The 19,024-nt window shown below is 48.0% G+C and overlaps 2 protein-coding genes across 6 annotated transcripts in view; one reads left to right on the top strand and one right to left on the bottom strand.

The window, feature by feature from the left end:
- SLC26A1 (solute carrier family 26 member 1) overlaps positions 1-13,482 on the top strand; it is a 63,481-nt gene extending 49,999 nt beyond the window's left edge. For 3 of the 4 annotated variants that reach the window (XM_024110767.3, XM_065549788.1, XM_005308972.4), the window contains 2 exons: positions 5,569-6,216; positions 8,343-13,482. In XM_024110767.3, coding sequence (XP_023966535.2) covers positions 5,599-6,216; positions 8,343-9,869 — 2,145 coding nt within the window. In that variant the 5' untranslated portion in view covers positions 5,569-5,598 and the 3' untranslated portion in view covers positions 9,870-13,482. Of the gene's footprint in view, positions 1-96; positions 121-5,568; positions 6,217-8,342 lie in introns of those variants that run through there. The other variant, XM_042845371.2, reaches the window with a different exon arrangement.
- IDUA (alpha-L-iduronidase) overlaps positions 1-19,024 on the bottom strand; it is a 73,271-nt gene that overhangs the window by 51,648 nt on the left and 2,599 nt on the right. For both annotated transcript variants that reach the window (XM_065549790.1, XM_065549791.1), the window contains exon 2: positions 15,390-15,530. In XM_065549790.1, the coding sequence (XP_065405862.1) occupies positions 15,390-15,530 (141 nt within the window). The remainder of the gene's footprint in view (positions 1-15,389; positions 15,531-19,024) is intronic.

Below are 19,024 nucleotides of genomic sequence, written 5' to 3'. Positions count from 1 at the left end.
GAAATACAGTATACCATATTCTGAGCTTTTCTGTATTGGTTTAAGTCGGGAGTGACTCTAATGCAGTCAACTGTGCATCTACACCAGTGTAACTGAGGTCGGCATTTGGACGCTAAGCATGTAAGTAGAAACTTATAAGGGCATCAGAGTTACATGTTGCCTTTAACAATGGTTGCTTCAGCTGTGTGCCCTCTCTACAAAATGGCTCTTTAAGTAAGAGACCTGAAGCCTTGCCTTCACTTAAAGGCAGATCTTACTTCCAAGGAAACCTGTGAAAAAATATCCAGTGACTTAAATGGGAGCAGGATTGAGCCATAATACACGATATCAGCAGAGCAGTACTTTGTTTCAGACGCAACTTTTAGAGCAAATAGCAAAGATGGGACTCCTTTTATTATAGGGTACATGATCAGAGTGATATTTTGCTGGGGATTTAGCACATCTGTTATTTGGACTGGGTTTGTTACATCCTAAAAACGATCATTCAATCCTTAAAGTGATCAGAAATATTTTGATTATACAGCATGTAAGTGATGCCTAGTACCGACTGAAACCACTAGCTCCAAACATCACAGCAAGTGAATTACAACCAGCATATTTACTTTACACGACTCTTCAAGGTGTATCAAGTCTAGCAGAAATTATGGGAGATTTTATAAACAGTAACTAATAGTCAATAATGAAGTAAATTGAACAAAGTGGTCTAATCACCACATGCCTCAATTTTATACAATACAATGGCCTCATTCCTCCAATTTAAATACAAAGCCACTGATTGTTAGTGATACTATGTTAAACCAGCACTGTTTATTGTTTATTCAGTTATTGCTGCTTTTTGCAAATAGCGACACCTCCAGTTTTCCAACAACAATACTAAGTCACTATCTGTACTCAAGACAGCTTAATAGATTCTCAGATAAATTAACTTCCAACAGCCAACACAGTAATTATCCTTCAGTCTGATAATTGTACATACTGCACTTAGGTGATCATCACCCATTTTATTTTGGGGGGGAAATGTAACATTTTAAAGTAAACAGCTGGATTGTTAGCTTAGATGAAGACTAGCAATAACAGTGCACTGACATTTCAGTCTACTTTACGGATCCCAGTTCAGTCTTTCTAAGTAATCTTATCAAAAGTGTCAGTTTGATAACGGAACTGCCCGCTCGTTTGTGATTAAAGCCACGGTGCTCTTTGTTGCCTGGCTGCCTGCGCTCACTGGGCTGTGAGAAGTCAGTGGAAGTCTAATGGGCCTTGCATTCTTTGGGTACAATCCTTGCATTTTCAGCACTCGTTCAGGTAAGAAGGCATACGAAAGTATTCCTTTTCCTCCGTGTTTAAAAACTGAACTTTGCTAGTAGCCAACTACTTTGTTTGTTTCATTCTTTCCTTATTGGTAAACTTTGATCATATGATCTTAAATATGAAATTGGTATTATTTTGTTCTCATTCTTCCATTCAAATGTATCTTTGTACTGGTTTACTCCAAGGAAATTCTGACCAGAGACATTTTGCTTAGTGTACACAGGAGGTTGCAGCCCAGATTTAGGACTGGTAGTACTATAAGCGAAAATAAACATCGGTTTGCTAAATTACATCATCTTGCACGATAAAGATTACTCAGAAGCATCTACAGCAGAGGTGGGCAAACTACAGCCCGCGGGCCAAATCCGGACCTGTGGAACCGTCCTGCCCGGCCCTTGAGCTCCCGGCCAGGGAGGCTAGCCCCCGGCCCCTCCCCTGCTGTCCCCCCTCCCCCGCAGCCTCAGCTCGCCGTGCCGCCAGCGCTCTGGGCGGCGGGGCTGTGAGCTCCTGCCGGGCAGCGCTGCGGCGGGGTTGGCTCCAGCCAGGCGGCACGGCTGCCAGTCCTGGTGCTCTGAGCGGCATGGTAAGGGGGTGGGGAGCGGGGAGTTGGATAAGGGGCAGGAGGTCCTGGGGGGCAGTCAGGGGACAGGGAACAGGGGGCAGTTGGATGGGGCGGAGTTGTCGGGGACAGGGAGTGGGGTTGGATAGGTGTGGGAGTCCCAGGGGGCCTGTCAGGGGGCAGAGGTGTGGATAGGGGTTGGGGCAGTCAGGGGACAGGGAGCGGGGGAGGGGGGTGTTGGATAGGAGGTTGGGTCCCAGGGGGGCAGTTAGGGGCGGGGGATTCAGGAGGGGGAGGTCAGGAGACAAGGAGTAGCGGGGGTTGGATGGGTCGGGGGTTCTGATGGGGGCAGTCGGGGGGGAGGAATGAGAGGGGGCGGATAGGGGGCGGGGGCCAGGCTGTTTGGGGAGGCACAGCCTTCCCTACCCGGCCCTCCATACAGTTTTGCAACCCCGATGTGGCCCTCAGGCAAAAAGTTTGCCCACCCCGATCTACAGAGTTATATTAGTAGAAGTTAACGATTATTCAATACAACCAATTTACGCTCTCCCTAGGCTGCAACAGTGCCAGACATCATGCCTTCAAACACGTTAATTTCCATCTTTAACAAGTGTAATGAGGATTTTTTTTCAATTGTGCTTTGCTGACTGAACTGAGTTGACAATTGAATAACATACCCTGTTTGGCCCATCAAGACATGGCCTTGAAGAGGTAATGCACATGTTAGAACTAGGGCTATCAATTAATCGCAGTTAACACAAGTGATTGATGCAAAACAACTTCACTAGATTAAAAAATAGTTGTGATTAATTGCAGTTTTAGTCGCACTGTTAAAAATAATAGAATACCAATTTAGATGTATTATAAATATTTTTGGATATTTTTCTACATTTTCAAATATATTGATTTCAGTTACAACACAGAATACAAAATATTTGCACTGTAAAAAAGATAAACCAAATAGTCCTACTTCTTGTTCAGCCAAGTTTGTTTACATTTGCAGGAGATAATGCTACCGGCTTCTTATTTACAATGTCGCCTGAAAGTGAGAACGGGCATTCGCATGGCACTGTTGTAGCCAGTGTTGCAAGGTATTTATGTGCCAGATAGGCTAAACATTTGTATGCCCCTTCGTGCTTTGACCTGTAGGCTCTGAAGTTTTAGTGCAGTTATGTTAAAAAAATAATTCTACATTTTTAAGTTGCACTTTCAGGATAAAGAGATTGCACTACAGTACTTGGATGAGGTTGTGATGGGGGCATCTGCCCCACACTGGTCCATAAGGGGTTTATGGAGCCCTAGGGAGGCAGCCAATTAAAGAGGGGCTACAAGGAGCAACCAATCAGTGCTGGGCTGGCCCATATAAGATGGGCTGTGGAATAGAGCAGTTTCAGTCACCCCCTGGAGCTTGAGGAGGGAGGACAGGCTGCCTTGCAGGCTGAAGGCAGCAAGCACCTGGACAGAGCAGTGCTGCGAGCAGAGACCCAGGGAGCTAAAGGCAGCTCCTGGCTGGCTGCAGGGATCTCTAGGCTGAGGCTCTGAGCCACAAGCAAAGAGGGTGCTGGGGCTGCGGGGAAATGGCCCAGGAAGATCTACAGAGGAGTCGGAGGGGGCTCTGCAAGCAGCGCCATCTACAGGGTCGCTGGGCCGGGAGCCAGAGTAGTGGGCGGGCCCGGGTTCTCCTCCCCGCAGCCCCACTCGCCACTCAGGAAGTGGCTGGACTGTCGGACTGCAACATTCCCTCAGAAGGGGGAAGCACACAGTGCGGCACGGCCGGAGGGCTGTGTCACTGAGTGGACACCGCGGTCCTGGGAGTGACACGGGTCCCAGAGCAGAAGTGATGGTGGCGAGGCACCGCCAGAAGATGTACTGGCGAGCAGAGCTAATTCCCACAACAGCCAGCAGGAGGCACCAGAGTGGTGAGTCCCACCCCCTCACAGAGGTGAATTGAAAAACGCTATTTCTTTTGTTTAGCTTTTTTACAGTGCAAATATTTGTAATAAAAATAATAATATAAAGAGAGCGCTGTACACTTTGTATTCTGTGTTTGTAATTGAAATCAATATATTTGAAAATGTAGAAAAACATCCACAAATATTTATAATAAATGTCCATTGGTTTTCTATGATTGTTTAACAGTGAAATTAAAACTGTGATTAAGAATGACTATTTTTGTTAATCTTGCGATTAATTGCGATTATTATTTTTTATCGTTAGAACGTTAGCAAGGCCTAAAGTACTGCAGAGATCTTAGCCTGCGTCTTGTGATGCCGGTGAAGAGCTAGACTCAGAAAATCCTTTGCAGTGTGCAGCAACACTACTGAACCTGCCGACTTATGAACAACCTATTCTTGAGGCCCATAGCTCGTACACGGAAAGAGCACCAGCTGCACACACATAGATAGATATATTGCTTTTCATATGATTCTCTTCCTTACTACCCCTTGCCAATGTATGCAGAAGAGGACAGGATTTGCCATTACGCTGCAAACATAGCTTGGCTCAGACTGGAATGGAACTTGGCATAAACTGCTTGGTATTTTCCGCCCTCCTCATCCTTTTTTTGACTTTTCCATCTGTCTTGATATCTGCAGGGCCAGCTCTGTTTTTGCCGCCCCAAGCAGCGCGCCGAATTGCCACTGCGGATGGCGGGGGCAGTCCGTGTGCTGTTAGGGCGGCACACGCGTTTCCACTTCAGCTGGAAGACAGAAGCCGCCGAATTGCCCCTGTGGGCAGCTGAACATAGAAGCTGCCACCGAATTGCCACCGCCGCGGAAACGCGCGTGCCGCCCTAACGGCACACGGACTGCTCCCGCCATCCGCAGCGGCAATTCAGCACGCTGCTTGGAGCGGCAAAAACACATGGACTGCCGCCCCTTGCAGATTGCTGCCCCAAGCACCTGCTTGGAATGCTGGTGCCTGGAGCCGGCCCTGGATATCTGCACTTTGCAGCATAGCCGAGGCTGGGGAGACTACAGGTTCTAAACTTAAAAAGTTTAAGACTTCAGAACTCACACCCTGACACTGCATGCTGGTGAGCACACTGACTCGCTCTAACGCTGAGTTTAATGCTTTGTTAACTGAACCCTCTTGCTGTAGACAGAGAACATCTGGACGTTATGGATCACCACAAGGCGTGTTGTTTCCAAAACAAGGGTCAAATGCTTTCTTAGAAACTGAATGCCCCTCCCACTGCATTGGGAGCATTCAGCATATCAAATTGTAAGTTTATATTGAATTACAGCATTCAATAAGTGGCTTTTCTATGGGGAGGCACGTACTGTGCGGCATTATTCAGACGAGGAGACCGAATTGTTTATCATCAAAAAGGGTTATTAATTCAGCTCTGTTTTTGCTTCCTGGACCAAAGCTGATTCATGTGAATTTATTGTTAAATATTTGCCAGATAATTTTTAAGCTGTTGGTTCTTTACAACTTTGTTTTTCAGTTTTCTTAACTAGTCTTGTGTGGTTGATCACTCAATAAGTCGTATGGTAATGTTTATAGTAGCTGATTGAATTAGACTTTATTAAAAGCATAATGAATAGTAAGCAATGAACTTCCATCGTCAATATTTAGAGTTAGAAATATTTGTGCTGAAATACTCAACTTTTGGGCCTCTTGGACTGTAATGCACAAATCCTGCCATCATCAACAACATGCTGAGATGGAACCTAACCAGCACTTTCTTTACATCTTAGGAACTGATGTATTAAGTGAACGCACAGAAAATGGAAAGTCAAACAGAAACTATCAAGATGGATATTGGCCCCTCTCCGTCATTTCCAATGGAAAGAAAGGTTCACATCCAGATAGGCGGGAGACAGATCATCCAAACCAAACTGAGGAAGAGCTGTTCCTGCACCACTAAGAGACTGAAGAACATAGTCATGGACTTCTTCCCTGTGTTACGATGGCTTCCCAAGTACCACTGCAGAGAATACATATGGGGGGACGTTATGTCCGGGGTGGTGATTGGGATCATTTTGGTACCCCAAGCCATAGCATATTCTCTGCTAGCCGGTCTGAAGCCTATTTATAGCCTTTACACGTCATTCTTTGCCAACATAATTTATTTCCTGATGGGCACCTCTCGCCACGTGTCTGTTGGCATTTTCAGCCTGTTAAGTTTAATGGTAGGGCAAGTTGTGGACAGAGAGCTGCTCTTGGCAGGGTTTGACCTGAACGATGATGATGACGCCATCAGCAACAGCTACGAATGGAACGGCAACAATTCTAATGTAACCGCCTTCAACCTTACCCTGGGGGGGTTGAGCACTGAGTGTGGGAAAGACTGTTATGCTATTGGAGTCGCTACAGCCTTGACTTTTCTGGCTGGATTTTATCAGGTAAGTTGCTGCCTCGCCTATGGTGAGGATATGAAGCTCTTAGCGTGCCTTTGCAGGCTTTTGACTTCCACTGTAAGGAATTTTAACACGTCAGCTCAGTCAGATGGTCACTGAAATTTATCTTCCACCGAGAATCCTGGCAGCACGTTATAAAGTTTATTTTAAAAGTGTTTGACCAATAGGGTTTATTAGCTAGTTACTTGGAACACAATCCTCAGGACCCAACATGGGTAACATTCCTATTGGCCGCCGTGCAAGTTCTACTTACACTGGGTGCAATTCTCCATTGCATTGTGGGCCCTTTATGCTGCCCTGTGGGCACAAAGAGACCTGGCACTCAGATCTGGTCATGGGGGAATTTTCAGGTACACAGACACAGGGTAACACCTCTAACAACTTCGCTTCACTGTCCCTCATGTGGCTGGGGCCACACAATCCCAGGCTTTGCCTGCATCAAGGTGAGGAGAGCTGCTCCCCTTCCCTTTCCCAGCCCCCTGCTCGGCACCCCACAATCCCCTGGCTATCGCTGCCCCAACTTTGCCCCCTCCCAGCAGCCCCAGCTGGCTAGGAGTTGGAGAGAGAGCCTCATCCTGCAGCAGTGGCTTCTGTCCCATGGCACTGGACCCAGCCGGCGCCCTGCTCGAGACATTGCGTCCTGGTGCATTGGGTTGCAGTGCCACTCAGGTTTGGCCCAGCTGCCCCTTCATCATGACAGAGGGGCAGCCGGGCCAAACCTGAGTGGGACTGCAGCCCCATGCACCAGATCACAATGCCAGTTGGTTTGGGGACCCTCTCAAATGGGGGATCCAGGGCAAACTTCCCCCCCCCATGGGCATGCATGGGGTGGGGAGTGATGCGGGGTGGGCGGTAACAGGCAACCCATCTAGACCTGTCCCGCAACTTACTGGTTTGGGAAACCCTGGGTTAGGGCACGAGCCTAGAACTTGGAAGACCTGGATTCAAATCCCTCCTCTGCCACAGACTTTGTGTGTGTGGCCTTGGTCAAGTCACTTAGGCCTGGTCTACACTGGGAGGGGGGATCAATCTAATTTACACAACTTCAGCTACGTAAATAGCGTAGCTGAAGTCAACGTACTTAGATCGACTTACCGTGGTGTCTTCACTCCCGCTCCCCCGTTGACTCCGCCTCCGCCTCTCGCGGCGCTGGAGTACAGGAGTCGATGGGAGAGCGCTCGGGGGTCGATTTATCGCGTCTAGACTAGATACGATAAATCGACCCCCCCCACTGAATCGATCGCTGCCCGCCGATCCGACTGGCAGTGAAGACATACCCTTAGTCCCTCTGTGTCTCAGTCCTCCATCTGCAAAATGAGGTTAACACCATTACCTCGGTGGCCTGCTGAAGATAAATGCACTGAAGACTGTGAGGTTCTCAGCTGCTATGCTGATGGGCTATGGATAGAAAGTTCTCAGGTGCCCAGTGCAGGTCACCTTCAAGGGCCTTGATTTGCCGAGGGAACATACTCAGCACTTTCTGCATGTCAGTCTTCTTTACTGCATCTCAAAATGGCCACCCAAGCCCTGAGGCACTCAAAGTCACTACTGTCTGCTGAATATGTAAGGCACGGTGCCCAGGTTGTAAAGCAATCCCACTTCAGACTGCAACAGGCCTGAACTCAAGAAATGAGCTTGTTAGTTAAAAAACAAAAAAGGAGCCATGTTTTCCCTTACCGCTGAAGCAGTAATCTCCATTGTCCTCACTGGGAGTTCTGCTGACAAAGGGATGGCAAGGAGGGCCCCACGCTTTTCTACTCCCGTTAGCGGAGCTGAGTTATCAGCTCTGAGTACAATGAAAGCGCTCTGGCCTAAATTCTCCACTGACTTACACCGGCATCAACGCAGTCAGGTGGCAGATCACTTCAGTGTGGAGTTAATTTGAATTGATGCTGGGGTACCCGTTCCAGTTAGTCCACTTCAAAAACCTGCTCATTTATCTCTAGAGCTCGTGGTGTAGCAAACCAAATCCCTCAATTGTAAAAGCAGGCCTGAACTAACAAGTTACCAGCTCTTTTAAGAATTACAACTTTCAAGGATTTGTCTGCAACTGATGCTTGCTCCGTTTTTTCCAGCACCCTTTAGTTCTCACCCTCTTGCTTTTCTTTCAGGTTCTGATGGGAGTCTTTCGTCTAGGCTTTGTCTCTATGTATCTTTCAGAGTCTGTGCTGGATGGATTTGCAACTGGTGCTTCTTTAACCATTTTAACAGCCCAAGTTAAGTACCTTATTGGAATAAAAATCCCACGCAGCCAAGGGCACGGGATCCTCTTAACGACCTGGATTAATATTTTTCGAAACATTTCTCAGGCGAACCAGTGCGATGTAATCACGAGCGGGGTTTGCATTGCTGTGCTAGTTGCCGCCAAAGAACTGGGAGATCGGTACAAGCAGAAGCTGAAAATCCCACTGCCCACAGAGCTGGTGGTTATTGTTGTGGCTACGCTGGTTTCACACTACGGGAAGCTGAATGAAGTTTACGCATCCAGTGTTTCGGGGGCAATTCCAACTGGATTTATTCCCCCTCAGCTGCCAAATTTTAACATGATGCATCGCGTGGCTCTAGATGCTGTTCCCCTGGCCATAGTTGGCTTTGCATTTACAATCTCCCTCTCAGAAATGTTCGCCAAGAAATATGCCTATACTGTCAGAGCCAATCAGGAAATGTTTGCCATAGGATTCTGTAACATTATCCCATCCTTTTTCCATTGTTTCGCAACCAGTGCAGCTCTTGCAAAAACGCTTGTGAAGTCTTCTACGGGCTGCCAGACGCAGGTCTCTAGTGTTATCAGCGCAGTGGTAGTGCTGTTGGTGCTGCTCTTCCTCGCGCCGCTGTTTTATTCTTTGCAAAAATGTGTTTTGGCTTGCATCATAATAGTCAGTCTCCGAGGAGCCCTTCGGAAGTTTCGAGACGTGCCCCAGCGATATCACGTGAACAAGGTGGACACTCTGGTCTGGTGCGTTACTGCGTTCTCATCTGCCCTGATCAGCACAGAAATGGGGCTTTTGATTGGGGTCCTCTTTTCCATGCTGTGCATCGTTGTTCGTACGCAGCGACCCCGTACTGCCCTGCTGGGTCAGATCCAGAACACTGCCTTCTATGAAGACGACTGGGAATATGAAAATCTCTGTCCTGTTCCAAATGCCAAAATATTTCGTTTTGAGGCACCACTTTACTATGCAAATAAAGACTTTTTTCTGAAGTCTCTCTACAGAATGACTGGGTTAGATCCTACTCTGGAAGCTGCTAAAAGGAAAAAGAATGAGAAGAAGCAAAAAGAGCATTTGAAAGAGGGAAACAGAGGCACAATTGTTAAGGGATCGGATCAGGCAGATACAGCTTTACGCCTGGTCCCTAAACAAGTAGATTTCCAGACCATCATCATAGACTGTTCCTCAGTCACTTTTCTGGACACAGCTGGTATAATCACATTAAAGGAAATACGGAAAGATTACAACGAGCTAAAAATCACTGTTCTTCTGGCTTGCTGCAACCCCTCAGTGATTGACTCTCTGAAAAGAGGGGACTTCTTTGGGAAGGACTGCAAAAAGATGCACGAATTGCTGTTCTATAGCATTCACGGTGCTGTGCAGTTTGCCAGAGACAGAAAGCCTTTGGCAGATGGCTCGGCTGTTTAGTTTCAAAGGCCCATGTGTTTCCCTCTGCTGTGCAGCACAAAGGGGAACAGGGTGCAGTCACTTAGAAGTCGGCAGACACCTCACTTGCTACGCAGGAGCCATCTGCCTACAGGACATTCTCCCATGAGAAGGTGTGCAGTGCTGGACCGCCGCATCACGTCTGCAGACGGGGCAAACAGGGGTGTGGTCAAGGACCAGATGGGAAGAGTGAGGAGTGCACCCAGTTACCACCTGAACTGCCACTTCAAAATGCAGATGTTGGACTGTAAAACAGCTTGTGAGTTACTTCTCCCTTGTACTGTAGTAACTTACACGCATCAAACTTATGCACCACCGGTCTGGTGTATCTGCAAGTCTGTCTAGTGCCTGAGCAGAAAAGGCTAGCTGTCTCCCTTGAATGTGCTGGTTTATGCGTACAGGAGAGCAGTCTCCAAGAAACCACTTGTGGTCTGGTTCCTTGGCCACACCACAGGGCTATCTTTTAAACTCTGGCCTGTAAGGCCTTTTCCCTTATCATATCACTACTACAGGCATGCTCTTGTTTCAACGGGCTTTTAGACAACCCCGCTGTTTGCTACACACTTCTTAGGAGCATCAGCTGGGCTGATGTAGCACCTCCTTCCCACATGCCCATGAGCCATAACAAACGTGTTCCCCTCAGTTTCATTATTCCTTAGCAAAACCTCCCTCAAAGCTACCATGGAATCATCCATATTAAAAAGAGCCTATTAAGGGGATATTTCTGCTCTTAAAGATGCAGAAAAAAGTGTGACCATTAAACTCAGATTTGCTGTAGCTAGTGAAATTACTTAAAGCGATTTAAGAAAAGGGAAGTGCTTTCATTAGAAATCTTATAGCTACACTAGTTTAACTGAGAGGCAAATCTGACTTTCTGGAATTTAGCTATCTCAAGCTTAAACCCTAGAATTCAGGCCAAGCACATCATCTTTGTAATGTTACTGTCAGACTGGGTGCAGGGCAGTGGGGAGAAATGGGAGTGAAAGAGACAGAGGAGGGGAAAAGATGCAAGAAGGGAAGCTTGAGATAGGGATGGGAAGGGGAGAAACGGGCTGGTTCTGAACTGGGTCTGAATCTGGAGTAACTCCATTGAAGTTTTACGCTGGTGTAACCGGGGTCAGAATGTGGCCTAATGACTGAAGCAGAACTTTTTTAAACCATTCATTTCATTATGTTGTCAGAGTACCCCCGCTATTTGTATACATTTCAGGCCATAACGTTAATTTGTAACTCTGTGGTTTCTAACGACAGCTAATAGAGGGCTAGGCTGTTATGCAGAGTCGGGATATGTTATTTTTATATTAATTTCTATGACTATTTATTCCCCGTAATATCAAATGGCAATTTAAAAGACAGCACACTGCAAATCAGATGCCTTGGTAGCTATCACACTATTTGTGCAGTATCTGTACAAAAATATATGTAAAATAGGGCTAGACCAAAAGTCAGTTTAACAGACGGCGCTGAATTGCCACCAGAAGTTCTGACACTTGGCTTTGGCAGCGTGGCTTCTCCAATGCTCATCTGAAGAGGTAGCCAAGGGCACAGTTTCGGCTCATTCAGCAGCTGCTTCTCCCTCGTCTCGTGTCCCATCCCACAGGCCAGGCGCTGGGCAGTATAAGGAATCTCAGCGTCGGGTCCTGGATGCTTTTTTCCTTTCTCGTTTTGGCCATTTTGTGTGACCCTCCACCCCCATTTCAATGGCAGAACCTTCCCCTTTCCCAGTAGCTCTCACTGTCTTTCCTCTCCCATCCTTTTCCCTGGGGTTAGACGCTCCTTCCATCCATGAGTGAAATGTGGGGAAAATGCAGGTTTGAGGACTACTTACAGGGCTACATTTAGTCTAACTCCATTGAAGCCAATAGAGAAGCCCTTAAACATACTCAGTCCTATAACTGCTCTGTAGTCTCTAAAGAGACTACTGGTCTCATTCTACTTTTAAAGCGAGCCCTTTGCCACGATACACAACATTTTGTTTAAGAGCACTACACAGCAGTACCAAGCAATTTATTTCCACTCTCTAGATCAACAAGGGCAAGGATATTCGAAGCAAAGGTCTCCAGATTTTCCAATGTCCCCTTCCCTATTTAGGAACACCACAACAAATAATCCTTTCATAAAGGAAGGGCAACTCATTTCCAAATAGAGATATTCTGGTGATTGACTCTATCTGAAGTGAGGGCAACACTGGGATGGGGTGTATAGATCCCACACTGAGGAGGGAGGTGCCAGAGAAGCTCTGGGGACAGGACGAGCCCTGCCTCTCTGGCCTTGTCAATCATGTATAAAAAGGAGAAAATGGCAGTCAACTGAGGGGGGAGGAGCAAGACTGCCCTAAGCAGAAGACTACTGGAGCCACTTGGGGAATGCCCATCCAGGAGATCTCTACCCCCCACCCTGGGGGGAGTGCAGTGAACTCCCAGGGAGAGACTTAAGAAGGCCTGCAAGGGGTAGGACCCTTGGTAAGAAGTAAGGAATTGGGGCCTGTGCGGGAGCCACCCAGTGCAAGTAACTGGGTGTGGTCAGGTTCTCTCACCCTCTGGAGGAAAAACTTGTGGGGGCTCCTTTATAAACACATTTTTAATGAGGATTAGTAGTCAGGTACTGAAATTCCCCTGCTTGCCTCATTTATTCAAAAACACATGTGATGTCTTGGTGCTATTATCACAACACATGATGTCAACAGTAACAAAATAATTCTGGAAAAGCCGGCCTGACTGATGTCCCTGTTAAGAGATCAGAACTGACCAACCATTTTTAGTATTCGTGTTTTTCTGCAGGAAAGTCAATTTAACGTGCAACGACATCATCCATTAAAGAGCTGGTGTACCAAGACCACAGCTTACCATCTTCTCATTGTTACCTTGTGTTCTCCTGAAATGTTTGTTGTAGCCACTTAGTATGTATGCTTTGCTGGTCAGGGGCCAGCTTTGTCATATGTCTATACAGGGCCTAGCACAAAGCGACTGGGGCCAGTACACTTCGCTGTATGATTCAGCAGGCTACAATTGGGAGTTAACAGCAACTGGGGAAGAAACGAGCAAGCTGTTTAACAAGCTAGTCTTATTCACTCTGTTGGTTTGAGCCCCAGAGCTAGAACCTTGAGAAGAAATACAGCTTAGCTTTCCCCTAATGTTATGAAACTAATCTGGTTTCCGAAAGAAGGCAGGCAATTGGGGAACAAAATTAAGACTTATCCTTACCTGAAAAAAAAAGTTAGAGTTCTAGCCCATGCCCCCCAAATCCCCCAAAAGAGGGAGAAGGGAAGAGAAGCTGATCTGTCAATCTTTTTTTAACAAAGCATGCTGGGAAGGGGTGCAGTCTGGTGGCTCTTTGCAAGGTAGGCTCTTCAGGTTGTTTAGTATTTATCAGAGCAGCGTCCCAGTAGAAGAAGGAGAGCTGCATGAAGATGCGGGATGCGGGGAGAACAGGTTGCTTTTTTTCTCTCTGATAAAAGTTGTTTTAACAACCAGAAAAGACTTCAGGAACCATTTGCATTTTGAATGTTAGTTCTGGGAACTGGCTTATATGTAAGTTACAGTGTTTGTGGTTGTAAATGACTTTCTATGATTAAAAACTGCTTTATTTCTGTTCACTTACTGTCAGGGGTCAGGGCAGGTGTCACGGAGTGTGGGGGGACACAAGGCCCTGCACCCCCGGCTTCCGGCGATTCACCATGACTCTCAGCCAGCCAGTAAAGTAGATGGTTTATTTAGACGACAAGAATACAGTCCAAGACAGGTCTTGCAGGCACAGACAACAGGATCCCCCTCGGTTAGGTCCATCTTGGGCTCCCAGGGCGCTCCAGCCACCTTGGGAGGTCAGAGCCCCATCTGCCTCCCAGCCATCTCACCAGCCAGCTTCTGAAAACTCTCCCTTCAGCCTTTGTCCAGCTTCCTTGGCAAAGGTGTCACCTGGCCTGTAACCCCTTCCTGGGTTCTCATGTTACATGCTCAGGTATTCTCCATTGGTCAGTCTCCCATCCCCCAATGCAGACTATCCTAGCCACACTCCCCTGTCAGCATTTAAAGACCACAGTAAGAACAGTCCCAGTTCGTCACAGCAGGGTATACTACCACAGTGTGTGGCTGGTGAAGGGCTTTTAATTCCTCTGTGGTTTCATACTATTCTCAACGACTTGGGGTTTGGTAAATACTAGAATAAGATACTTAATATGAGACTCTCTCTTTTCTTGTGTAGCTGGCATACAATTTTTGTCAAGCATGGTGTCTTTGGCATGGACTATATATTTAACAAACTACAGGTAGCAAGGGAGGAGCTCCCAACCTCGAAGGGGAAAGAAAACTACATTAGTTCAGCCTGGAAACAAAAAAGCTGCCCTTACATACAGTGTGGGGAAAGACAGGAAATGGTTACAGCTGCGGGCTGGAAGCAAGGGATGTTTTCAAACAGCCCCTGATTAGTGATGTCTCACAACTGACAGTTTTTCCCACCAAGAGAAACTTTTTAGCTCTACATCACCGCTTAGTCATGACTGGGATTTAAAGGCACAGTCTAGCCATAAGGGTTCACAGCTGAATACAGTAATTCCCCTATGTCTGTTTCTCATGCACTCCCAGCTCTCTCACATCACAGAGGCATTTCCATTTCTTCTAGGGAAGAGCAACCCTACCAAGTGTACATAGGAACTGTGACAGACCCCAGACCAGTGGGGTACAGGAGTCTGGTAGAGGGAAAATTTACTGGTCACTGGATGAGTAGTTTTCTGTTCCCTGAGTGACCAGAACAGGGGCTGCACTAGAGTAATCAGGAACCTGCTAGAACCAGTTAAGGCAGGCAGGCTAATTAGGACACCTGGAGCCAATTAAGAAGAAGCTGCTAGAATCAATTAAGGCAGGCTAATCAGGGCACCTGGGTTTTAAAAAAGAGCTCACTTCAGTTTGTGGTGTGTGTCAGAAGCTGGGAGCAAGAAGTGCAAGGAGCTGAGAGTGAATGCTGCTGCTGGAGGACTGAGGAGCACAAGCGTGATCAGACACCAGGAGGAAGGTTCTGTGGTGAGACTAAGGAAGATGTTTGGAGGAGGCCATGGGGAAGTAGCCCAGGGAGTTGTAGCTGTCATGCAGCTGTTACAAGAGGCACTATAGACAGCTGCAGTCCACAGGGCCCTGGGCTGGAACCCGGAGTAGAGGGCGGGCCTGGATTCCCCCCAAACCTCCCAATTGACCTGGACTGTGGGTTCTCCCAGAGGAGAAGGTCTCTGGGCTGTTCCCCAACCCACATGGTGAATCTCTTAGGCAAGAAAATCTGCCAATAAGCGCAGGAACCACCAAGATAAAGGAGGAACTTTGTCACAGAATGTACAACTTACCTAAAATACACAGGTTGAGGTATTTAAAGAGCTGAAGTCAGAGGTATTAACAGGTCTTTTTGGACAATGTGCATGAGTCAAAGCAACTCTGAGCTCCTAGAGCAGGAAACTTGATTTTTTTCCCCCTAACACATTCCATTGTTAATTGTCGAGTATCAGAAATGTTCACTCACCCAACGGTAATGAGTTCTAGTAACCAGTGAATTCGAACTTGTTCAATGCCGCCATGCGGTACCGAAGACACATAGGCAAGGTTCAGCTCTTGGTCTTTACTGAGGTCAAATAAATCCGCTCTGCTGTGAGGTAGAGGAGGACTGGAGGTGGGAAAAACAATAGGTCACAGAACAGATCAATGCCAGAGCCAGGAATAAAACCCAGGCCTCTTAAGTCCCAATCCAGGGTCCTGTCCATGGGGATACACTGCTTTTGCTGGAGTAGTAAGTGCAGCTCAGCAAAGTGGAGTGAGGAAATTGAAACATGACTTGGGTTTATATAGCATCAGAGTACAGGACCGTGAATCATTCCGTGAGTAGCAGGGCAGGAAGATTTTGTCTGGGGTTACTTAAAGTCAACAAACACGCATAAGGAAAATTGGCAACGAGATAATTCCCTGGGAGTAATTAACACTGTTCTAAGCATAGCGTCAGCCTGCCTGACTCCCACCTCTGCTGAAGCCAACCAAAATCTTCCATAAGTCATGTAGGGGCTTGGTCTGTCCATTGACCAACCAAGTTGGATCAGGCCTCAAGAAAGCACATGCTGCTGTGGACGTTCTGCCATACAAGTCTCTCAGTGCATGCACTCCACTGCCACACTGTGCCTCGCCCCTGGGCACCTGTCACAGGGGTGTTTGCCATAGGAGTGAGCAGGCTGAGAAACCCTGAGCCATATTTAACTCTTCGTTGATGCACAGTAACACTCATGTTAACACCGACTCTCTGGGGCCCACTTATTCCATTGAAACTAACAGGGGGCTGGTTCCGTGCACCCTTTGCCCCACTTTTGAACCCACACAGAATAGCTACCATGTGGAGGGAAAGTGTTTTCTCTAACAGTTAGAATATGCTCTGAGTTTGCTGGGTTAAGTGCTAAATGTTGGGGCAACAGTAGGGGACTGGACACAGTGACCCAGGAGGGCCTTTCCAGTCCTGTGTTCCTAAATACAGATCTCCTGTGAATGCCCTAGTTCTCTTCGTTTTTACAGAAAAGAAACAACATGCTAAATCACTGCAAGACTTGGGTAAAATATATCCTGATACACTTCGTACTTTTTATATACATATGAAACTTAATAGAACTGTATATTGTGCTGGTTTATTTTGTTATGGGAGCATAGCTTAATTATACTCCTAAAGAACCTATTGCAATGCATGCTAACTCATTGTGGGTAGTTGTCGCCGTCTAGCGGCTGGACCAGATACAGGTTTGAATCTGCTACTGCTTCCAAGCCAACGATCCTAGTGCTTTAGCTCAGTGGTTCTCAACCAGGGGTCTGTGGCCCCCTGGCGGTCCGCAAATCCTTTCAGGGGGGCCACGGAGCCCCACCGCTGAAACTCCGAGCTCTGGTGCTGCCCCCCTGCTGCGGGGCTGAAGCCGGGAGCAGCGCAGGGCTGAAATCCCGAGCTCCCCTTCCCCCCCCGAAGCCGGGAGCAGCGTGGGGCTGAAACCCCAAGCTCCCCTCTTCCCCCTGCTGAAGCCGGGAGCAATGTGGGGCTGAATCCCCGAGCTCCTCTCCCTTCCTCCCCCAACCCCGAAGTCAGAGTGGCAGGGAGCTGAAACCCCAAGCTCCCCCCCACCTCTACGCTGAAGCCAGGAACGGCAGGCTGAAGCCCTGACACAGGCAGGTGGGTGGCCTGCAAGATAGGTCAGGAGGTGAAGGTGGTGCTCCCTCCCTGGAACCTGCTATGCGGAGCTGGTCTAAGCCCTGCCGGCCCTTGCCCTCCTCTTCTCCCTCCCCACCCCCAAAAATAGAAGTTAAATTACACCCTTGCCCAAGGGTCCTACCCCTGGCCTGGAGCCCCGAGTCACCCCTCCCCCTGCTGGGCCCTGGAGTCTTTGTAGCATGTTGAGGGGGGCCTCAGAAAGAACAAGGTTGAGAACACCTGCTTTAGCTCAAGCACCGCTTCACATTACTAAACCCCTTTATTTAGCCACGCCTCTAGAAGGAGGCAAAGACCTACACTGGCTTTAACATGGGTTATCCTATCTCAGCAACAGCTTTTGTCCTCTGGCTTGTTGTCCTGGTATCTGTCCTTTCCCTCTACTTTTCCATTTTAGTTTAAATATATCAAGTCTATAGAATCTCAGAACTTGGAGTTTAAGGTTTCATCCATGTTCTCTAGCAGGTTCCAAATCTGGTCTCTGCCGGATCATCTGATATTCTGACATGGAAAAAGGAAACTACATTCAACAACTAGAGCCTGCTTCTGATTCAGATTTCCAGTTCAGTCCTTTTGGTTGACCAGGGTTCCTGTCTGACTAGATGTGAACTGTGGCCTGATGTAACAGAACCAGGGAGGGTGCAAGGATGTTTTGCGCCCTAGGCAAAACTTCCACCTTGCGCACCCCCCTCCCCGAGCCCCTGTGGCAGCTCTCTGCCCCCACCCCCGCCCTAAGGGCCCCCACCACAGCAGCTCCCCCCCACCACCCTGAGGCCCCCCCTGCAGCAGCTGCCCCTCCACCCTGAGGCGCGCCCCCCCCCCCCCCCCCCCGTGGCAGCTCTCCCCGGCCCAGGGAGCCGTGCGGCAGCTCCCCGCCCCAGCTCACCTCTGCTCCACCTCCTCCCCGAGCACGCTGTCACTGCTCCACTTCTCCCGCCTCCTAGACTTGTGGCGCCAATCAGCTGTTTGGTGCCACAAGCCTGGGAGGGAGAGAAGCAGAGCGGGGCGGCGTGCTCAGGGGAGGAGGCGGAGCAGAGGTGAACTGGAGCGGGGAATTCCCCTGCGTGCCGCTCCCCCCCCTCTTTTTTGCTGCAGGCAGCCCTCCCCGCGCCCCGTGCCCCAGCTCCCTCCACCTAAATGCTAACAATGACCGGAGCAGCCGAAGATCCGGCTGCCACGGTTGCCGCCGAAAGACCCGAAATGCCGCCCCCCAAATGCAGCACCCTCGGCAACCGCCTAGGTCGTCTAATGGGTTGCACCGGCCCTGAATAGAACTGTTGTTTGTACCTTTTCTGCTTTCCTTTTAATCTGTTTTTCTTTCCTTTTGGGGAAACTGTAAATGGAGCTTTATCAATTGTTCCCAAGATGTTTTCAGCTAATTGTAATAATAACCTCATCATTTAAGAAAAAGTTTAAGAAAGCTGGTTTTAACTTTCTTTTCCTGTACACTTAGAAATATGCAACAAAGAGTCCTGTGGCACCTTATAGACTAACAGACATATTGGAGCATAAGCTTTCGTGGATGAATACCCACTTCGTCAGACGCATGCATCTGACGAAGTGGGTATTCAGCGACGAAAGCTTATGCTCCAATATGTCTGTTACTCAATAAGGTGCCACAGGACTCTTTGTTGCTTTTTACAGATCCATGGTTACCCCTCTGATACTTAGAAATATGAAATAAATGTTTTTATAGCATGGTTTGGTTCAGAAGTTAAACCTTAAACTGTGGTAAAAATATCTTGGCGTTTAGCACTAACTAGTTGGTGTCTTTGACAATGTCTAAACAATCAATAACATGGACTGTCCACGCCAGAAACATGACGGACACAATCAACGCTGCCCTCGGTCTCAGCAGAGAGGCCACATATTGAAGAGGCCCAAAATCTGAACTAGTCTCTCACGCTTGGAAGTAGTCACTCCTGGGT

The sequence above is a fragment of the Chrysemys picta genome, chromosome 6 (genome assembly GCF_011386835.1).
Source record: "Chrysemys picta bellii isolate R12L10 chromosome 6, ASM1138683v2, whole genome shotgun sequence".
In the NCBI taxonomy this organism is placed as follows: domain Eukaryota; kingdom Metazoa; phylum Chordata; order Testudines; family Emydidae; genus Chrysemys; species Chrysemys picta.
The sequence above is the reverse complement of the archived record's forward strand: the minus strand, read 5'-3'. Positions and strand labels throughout refer to the sequence as shown.